The following is an 8,108-nucleotide window of genomic DNA, read 5'->3' as shown; positions in this document are numbered from 1 at the left end:
TTTCTGCCTTCTGTTATGAAATTGAAATCCTTTCAAAATCTGTAATTGAAGGGCGAAAATACTGTAGATGAATGACCGTGATTGAACTTTGTCATTGTTTTGCAATTTTTTTTTTATTCATTATTGGAGCCAATTTCCAAAATAGTTTTAATATTGTGCTTCATATTTCTTTTATGCCAAATCATGGAAGGAAGAAAATTTATTTGTTTGCTCTTCATCTGTTGAGGTAAGATATTTTTCTTGGTCTCTGCTAGGTTTTTTTTCGTCTACTTTTCTGTTGATGAAATCATAACTCAACTTTGTTTTTCGAGATCTTCTTCTCGATTTTCATTAAATAGTCTTCTACTTCTTCTATAAACTTTCCTTCATTATCTTGATCTAAGGATTTTTTTTTCTTCTTGATCAGTTCACATTGGATTAATCGGTAGGTATCGTTCAAGCTCAGTAGCTTGATTTTTCCTTCTTCATAAAAGGTTGTTCTTCTATTTTGTTTAACCGAACTCCATTTCCGTTTCGATTCTACTGGTGTCCTTTGTCAAAGGATATTTTTCTGCAGCATCACTGATGACAACGTGATTAATGGATCAGACAAAAACTTCTTTTACAATTATTCATGGAAATTTTGTGCCTTTAAGCATATTAGTTCCTTAAGTAATGACCTTGACATCAAGAAAATAAGCTCTTTAAAAAGAAAAAACAAATATATGTAAATATCGGTTTGATAATTATTTTACTATTTTAACATTACATAAAATTTGGCTTGACATTACTGTTTTATAATAATTTTAATTAATTATATATCATATTTAATACAACACAAAAATGTCTATAAACAGTTATGTCCTTAAGACTTTAAGAGCTCATAAAGAATGAGGTTGAGCAGCAAAAACCCTATACTTATACTTTATCTTCTAAGACTCCCTACACTTAACAGCCCAGCTGTAACGCAACACAGAAAGGTCTAGAACAAACCACCAACACCCAACACGAAAGGAAATGTTAGTGGCCACAACTGTGGCGACAATCACAGAGGTGAAGAGCAGATAAAAGACAACCAAGGAGAACCCGACCCGCAACATGGACCTAGATCACTAACATGAGGCAAGTAGAAAAGGGGTCGTTTTAAGTTTAAGGAAGAAACTCTCTTGACTTGCCAACTTGGTTACAGACTTGCGGTCTCAACTGAGTTCAAAAGTGGGTTTGCTTCCGAGTCAAGTCGTAAAGGGTGAGTGGAAACTCCATAACCATACTAGTTCGAAAATTGAACAGCTCAAAATATGCCCAAGTAGACCTGATTCTTACTCTTTTGTTTGTGTCCGTTCAGAGAAGTAGAAAAGTAGATGGTGGGTGAAACGGGAAAGTTGTTTGGTTTGGGATGTGACCCAGTGGTGGGATCACTGACTTCTTCAAAGAAGAAGGATTACAGGGTTACAAATCGTCTCCAAGAGGGAAAACGCCCTCTATATGCTGTTGTTTTCAACTTCATAGACTCTCGCTATTTCAATGTTTTTGCCACTGTTGGTGGCAATAGGGTACCCCTCCTCTCTCTCTCTTTTCCTTCACTTCCCTTTTATTTTTCATTCTCCAAATTTTAACCTTTTAACACTTTTTCTTGTTAATTCTTCAGGTCACAGTTTATCAATGCCTTGAAGGAGGAGTTATTGCTGTTTTGCAATCTTATGTAGACGAAGATGTAAAGTCACCTTTCTCTCTTTGGTTAGGTCTTCATTTCTCTATGCATGCATATAGATATGTGCTTAAACTTTTATATGTTTTTATGTAGATCAGAAGGATGAGTCTTTTTACACAGTGAGTTGGGCATGCAATGTTGATGGGGCTCCATTTGTTGTGGCCGGAGGAATTAATGGGGTAATCCGAGTCATTGATGCTGGCGATGAGAAGATACACAAGGTATTATAATTACAGTAATGAACTGATCATTAATTTTTGTTTTCCACAATTAAAAAGTAATATACAAAAAGTTATGTACATATCTGTGAAGCCCATAGAAAACAGCCTGTAGAAGAGACAAAATAGTGAAAAACAACCGATGTATGTGCAATGCTCGTAGTGCCTCGTGATTCTTTTGGAAATGCTTAGACCTGGTCCTAAGCTGACTGACCAAGCATTAAATCCTTTGTCATGCTCCTGATAACCCTTCTGCTGAGGGATCTGGACCACACTCATGGCTTCATCGAGATGTGTACAACAAAAAGCCGTTGTGGAAGTGCATTGGTATTATTAATTGTTATTTATTATATAAAACCATAAATACTATACTGAACAAAATTGAGCACCTATAACCAACATAATTATCTTAATTTTTAATATTCTTTATTACCTTATTCTTTTGATTATTATTATTATTTTATTTTTAGGTTTTTGTGGCTAAACTAACTAATATTAACGGTAATAAATAAAAAGTAACACTAAGAATAGGGATCTAAAAATAACAAAAAATATTGCTAGAATTTAAAACAAATAGAATCCTATTTTCAGGAACATAAAACACATTTAATTCAATTTTTTATTCAATATGGTTGACAATGTATTGTGTACTAATCCCTACTTCTACCTTACATGATGTCATCCTCATAGCAGAGTTTTGTTGGCCATGGAGACTCCGTGAATGAAATCAGGACTCAAACATTAAGGCCATCGCTTGTGATATCTGCAAGCAAAGTAAATGTCTTCTCCATATTTTCACTATTCAAAGAATCCCTTGTTTTTCTGTCAATGACATGACATCTATGATTGACCAGGATGAATCTGTCCGCCTGTGGAATGTTCATACTGGAATATGCATTTTGATATTTGCTGGAGCTGGAGGACATCGTAATGAAGTTTTAAGTGTTGTAAGTGTATTCTTCATCTAATATTTCTCTTCATTTTCTTCCTTAGTTACCTATTCTGGTTGAGAATATAAGAATTGGATTTTGGAGATTAGTACAACTAATTTTTTCTTTATTACTTTAGGATTTTCACCCATCAGATATATATCGCATTGCTAGCTGTGGCATGGATAATACTGTAAAAATATGGTCTATGAAAGGTAAGATATTTAGTTTTATGTTTGCTGCACTGCTGCTATTATATCATTGGTTACTTTTTGTTTTCTCTTGAATAATCTAGATAAGTTTGACAATAATACCTACAATGCAATAGATAGTCTAAAAAAAGACAAAAGCTAAATCAGTCAAGTTTATAAAATACTTTTTCATAAATTTTTTTTTTACTGTTGTTATATTTGATAAAAGGGGATTGGACTGGCTAGTTTGATAAAAAACTGGTTTTCTATCTTGACTATACAGCCCATAAAACTGTACAAGGAAAAAACTTGCAGTGGACCAATTGAACTGGTTCAAAATCACAGATATAAAATCAGCTTGAAATGTTTTTTGTTTTAGTTCCTATAATTTTTAATGAAAAACATTTTTTTTTTGCGAAGTATAGGTCCATGTGTGGATTGTTATTATTGAATCTTTATCATGATTATTTTAATCTTGTTGGTCCTTTGATGCTAGTTTAAATTTTTACCTAGCATTATTTTATTGCTAAGATTTTGTTGGTGTTTTTTTACAGAAAAATATTTTTCGTCAGTATTTTATATAATATTTAATATATACTTAATTATTGTTGGCTTGATCAATTGAACCAATGAACATGAGCTAGTGTCTTGACTGATTCAATATATATTTAATATACATGGTGTCTTTCTACCAAGTAACTACTAATTGATTATATAAAAAATTGTTAATAATTTACTGCTAAGTATTCTCAAGATCAGTTTTAACTTGAGAGAAATATTTTAAATTTAAATGGCTGAGAAATTGATATGTTATAATTCAGTTCCACTTCTCAGTCAACCGGACAGATTCTAAAAGTTGTTTATTGGAATGATATTCCAGATATGGGATATTGCATAACCTCTGGGCGTTTGCATTTTTGTGCAACTGTTTCACTTTTTACTGCTACTGTAATTTATTGATACTTGTTCATGATACAAATTATTTCTGATTATGTGTTTTTTTTCTAACTTTATCCAGCTAGAATGATATCCCATCCAGTAGCAAAAATAATGGCATTCTAACTAATGGAGATCATAACAAAAACATAAATGTAACTATGTTGGTACTAGCTTGTTTCATCAGTTATAATCAAAATAAAGGATTAATTAAAAAGGTATTTTCCAAAAAATGGGGTCGGCTACATGGATCAAATGACACCATTGTATCATTTGTTTCAGAAGACTATTAATCCCCCTTAACCTCTGTTTATCCATCTATCATGTCCTTCTTGTAATAATCAACTCTTATTAATGGATTTGACAAGTTGTTTTTGGTATCTTTGATATTTGTTTCATGATAACATGGAAGCTGCACGTAACAATTATTTTTGTTATATGTTGGAAAATCTTGTGTGAAAAATGATGCTTCTGTCTGTTTATGCACTGAGTCAACTAAAATACGTAGTTTTGTTGACCATTTTATAGTTTGGTCCCGCTATGATGCAGCAGTGTCCTGTGCGCAAACCAAAATATATACCATTTATGGTTGTGAAATTTTTGTAGTAAACCTACCTATTGTATTTGTCTATGTCTATTTCATGTTAATCTATCATGTTCGATATTTTACTGCAGAGTTCTGGACATACGTAGAACAATCATTCACGTGGACAGATCTTCCTTCTAAGTTTCCCACAAAATATGTCCAGTTTCCGGTAAACAACAGTTTGCTTCTGGTACATATCCATAGTTTCTATTTTTTTTTTCTTATTTCTAATACTAGCTGTTCTTAATTTCAGGTTTACAATGCTTCAGTTCATCTAAATTATGTTGACTGTAACAGGTGGCTTGGTGATTTTATCCTCTCAAAGGTGATTGATTGCTAAGTATCAGACTATTAACTGGATCTGGTGGAAATTTAATGTTAGATCTGTTGTGTGGGAAAAAAGGGTTCCTAAGTCACTATGATGGTCGTTTTTTAAATTATAAGGGGAAACAAAAGTAAATGGTCCCTTAATATAAAAAGTTCTGAAGGTGTTTAGGCTAGCTCTCCTTTTTTGTTACTACAATTGGACATAATTATAGTATTTTTTTAATCTAAAACTTCTCTGATTCATGAGATTACTTACTAATTCCTCAAGTTATGGATTATGTTTCGTTTCCAGAGTGTTGACAATGAAATTGTCTTGTGGGAACCTAAAGTGAAGGAACAAACTCCTGGGGAGGTTAGTTATAAATATCATCTTTTCTTAATTATATTTTAATATGTAACTTTTAATCAGCTTCACGTTTTCTTTTTTCATTTTTTTGTGGATGTCTAGGGTGTAGTTGACATCCTTCAGAAATACCCTGTTCCCGAGTGTGATATCTGGTTCATCAAATTTTCTTGTGATTTCCATTTCAACATAGCTGCTGTAGGTAAGCATATCTAATTGCATTTTTCTTTTAAATTGATTATTTTCTGTAGTGTGTGCAGCGTAACTACTACAGTGACACGACAACTTGTTCATAACAGATTTGTGACAATTTGGACTAGTTCTTTTGCCTGCTACAGTTTTGTTCTATCTTATATTCACTTTTTCTATTCTCTGATTCTGCCAGGTAACAGGGAAGGGAAGATTTTTATTTGGGAATTGCAGTCAAGTCCTCCTGTACTTCTTGCAAGGTTTAGTTATCTATCAGATACTATTTCAATGCATTTTCATTGTATGAGATTCTTAATCTGCTGAGTCACCTTGTTCAGGTTGTCACATCCTCAATCAAAATCTCCAATCAGACAGACTGCTACATCCTTTGATGGAAGGTATTTCTTCGAACATTGATGTTGCTGCTCATAATTTTGATGCAATGTTGTCTTTTGGTTTTAACTCTGGTCCTTTCTTGTGTTTGTTATAGCACTATACTGAGTTGCTGTGAGGATGGGACAATATGGCGTTGGGATGAAGTTACAAACTCCTCAACCTAACCTATCTCAGCTTTTACTAGTATGATGGACCAATATCACTGATCAAATAATTTAGTTTAGCTTGTGAACCACGACAATGTTTGTTCTTAAGTTGTGTGATTTCTCGTTTTAAATTTGGCAATGCATTATCTCTACTACCAACCCTATCATCTCTTCTACTAACCTTCTCAGAAGAGAAAATTTTGAGTGCCTGAGTTGATGCAAATCATCATACCATCAGTAGAAGATTATGAAAGGAATATTAAGGCTCTGTTTGTCTAACTCAGGAAGTATTCCCATAAATCACACTTTTCAACTCCATTTTTTCCCAAAGTAAAAAGATTTTTTCCCATAAATCACCGGTTATTTAATAAATTTTAGGTTTTCAACTTTCCTATTAGCCATTTCATCACTGAATATATATATATATATATATATATATATATATATATATATATATATATATATATATATATATATATATATATATATATATATATATATATATATATAAGGTAATAATTTGTTGATTAAAGCATGATCATACTTAGTTTGTAGAAAGTCTACTATACTTTCTAGCTGACGTGTATATATGTTTAGACAAGAGGAAAGAATGGAAGTAAAAGAATGAATAATGTTATTTTGTTAGAATGGAAGTCAAGAAGGGAGGGAATGGAAGAAAAAAAATGTTTGTTCTGTTCTTTTTTTCATATCCACATAATATCTTCTTCCCTTGCTTTTTCTTCATCATTCTAAAATTCTAAATTATAAGCTGTGTTGCAATGACAAATCCATACAAATATTAAGAGAAAATAGGTTTTGAATCTAAAATTTAAAACAAATTTATATTATCATGTAACCGTAAATTATTATATATGGTGTTCATTAACTTTTATATAAAGCTCATAAAATAGGTTTATCTTAAAAACTTCAAAGAACAATTTGAGTTAAAAAAATATCTCACTGAACCGCTTTTTGTCTAAGCACACAGACCAATATATTTTGAAAATGATAATTAGATTTTAAAAAATAATATTGTTTAATTAAATTCAGCCTAAATCATTTTTAAATTGGATGTCTTAATAGATCCTTAACCATAAACTCTTATTTTAACATCCTTTAATAAACGAGAGCGGTTCGTTGAGAGAGAAACAACTATTTATGTTTTTTTTTAACAAGTACATTTGAGAGTCTTCAATTAACATACTTTGTTCTTTTATATATATTTTCTTAAAGATGTTCTTCTCAGTAAAAATTTCAATACATTTATCATTCTAGTCCTTACTTAAACCGTTCACTATTAACCAGACCATCCTATTTTGTAATTTCAAAATAAATATACCATATTAACATTATTAATATCATATTATTATTATAACTATTTCAATTGCTGTTGGTATTTTCCTGCGAAGAGAAAGGCGTTAGCAACAAAAGTATTGCTTTTCATTCCATCTATAAGAATAATGGCCTATTTTATCATCTACTAATAAACTAGATGAGAAGGGTGGGAGAAAGGAAGAAAACAAAAATAAGGCCTTCTTGTTCAAATTAGCTTGAGACTTTGCTTATAGTGGTCTCTCTTGGACCGAGATGATGAAAAAGAGGTTTCTTAAGTGTAAATATAAAAAGTATGTGGCTTATCATTCCTCCAGCCCAAATCTCGTGTTATGAAACCTTTTGCATTGCAGGGGGGCCTTTCAAATCATTATTGATCTTTAGGAGAAGTAAGAAGTAAGGAAGAATACATTGGGAGTTTCTTTGCGTTTCTTGGAGTTCAGAATGGCATTTTTGCTGAATTCATGAGAGCCATCCATGTCATCCAGTATGCTAGAAGAGCCAATTTTAGAAGACTCTGGTCGGAATGTGATTCAACCTTAGTGTGTGAAACTTTCTTTCATCAAGTGTTTGTACCGTAGTCTATTAGAGGTCATTGGAGAAAATGGTATAAATTTTGTAGAGATATTAATTTTTAGATGTCACATATTTTTTTAGAAAAAAAATCATTATATTAATAAGTTAGACAAGTTTAAACATGTCTTCCATAGAAGTATTTAAATAGTATACGGTTATGTCAACTTATATAAGTTTGGACTTTTATTATAATATGTTTCTTTTTCCTATGTATATGGCTTCTTAGCTTGTGTATAGCTTTATAGCTGG

At 31.7% G+C, this 8,108-nt stretch overlaps 1 protein-coding gene across 2 annotated transcripts; it reads left to right on the top strand.

Annotated features, from left to right (window-relative positions):
- Nucleotides 1–1,005: 1,005 nt before the first annotated feature.
- LOC114179808 (polycomb group protein FIE1-like) lies at nucleotides 1,006–6,110 on the top strand. Of its 2 annotated transcripts, none has more exons than XM_028066271.2 (14): nucleotides 1,006–1,225; nucleotides 1,325–1,532; nucleotides 1,628–1,693; nucleotides 1,789–1,911; nucleotides 2,602–2,682; nucleotides 2,763–2,855; nucleotides 2,977–3,052; nucleotides 4,640–4,719; nucleotides 4,804–4,875; nucleotides 5,170–5,229; nucleotides 5,326–5,422; nucleotides 5,606–5,669; nucleotides 5,748–5,807; nucleotides 5,900–6,110. In XM_028066271.2, exons 2-14 carry the CDS (start codon nucleotides 1,341–1,343, stop codon nucleotides 5,967–5,969), a joined length of 1,134 nt encoding a protein of 377 aa, XP_027922072.1. In that variant the 5' UTR covers nucleotides 1,006–1,225; nucleotides 1,325–1,340; the 3' UTR covers nucleotides 5,970–6,110. The 2 variants fall into 2 exon arrangements, with proteins under 2 accessions (XP_027922072.1, XP_027922071.1); XM_028066270.2 differs by having other exon boundaries at nucleotides 1,081–1,225; nucleotides 2,599–2,682.
- Nucleotides 6,111–8,108: the final 1,998 nt, after the last annotated feature.

The sequence above is a fragment of the Vigna unguiculata genome, chromosome 3, assembly GCF_037176805.1.
Source record: "Vigna unguiculata cultivar grain cowpea cultivar isolate G323 ecotype 2 chromosome 3, ASM3717680v1, whole genome shotgun sequence".
Taxonomy (NCBI): Eukaryota; Viridiplantae; Streptophyta; class Magnoliopsida; order Fabales; family Fabaceae; genus Vigna; species Vigna unguiculata.
The sequence above is the reverse complement of the archived record's forward strand: the minus strand, read 5'-3'. Positions and strand labels throughout refer to the sequence as shown.

Coding starts and splice junctions, on each gene's coding strand:
- LOC114179808 (XM_028066270.2), top strand. CDS start 1,341: ATGGTGGGTGAAACGGGAAAGTTGTTTGGTTTGGGATGTGACCCAGTG. Junction 1,533..1,627: donor CCACTGTTGGTGGCAATAGG/GTACCCCTCCTC, acceptor TTAATTCTTCAG/GTCACAGTTTATCAATGCCT. Junction 2,856..2,976: donor GTAATGAAGTTTTAAGTGTT/GTAAGTGTATTC, acceptor TTATTACTTTAG/GATTTTCACCCATCAGATAT.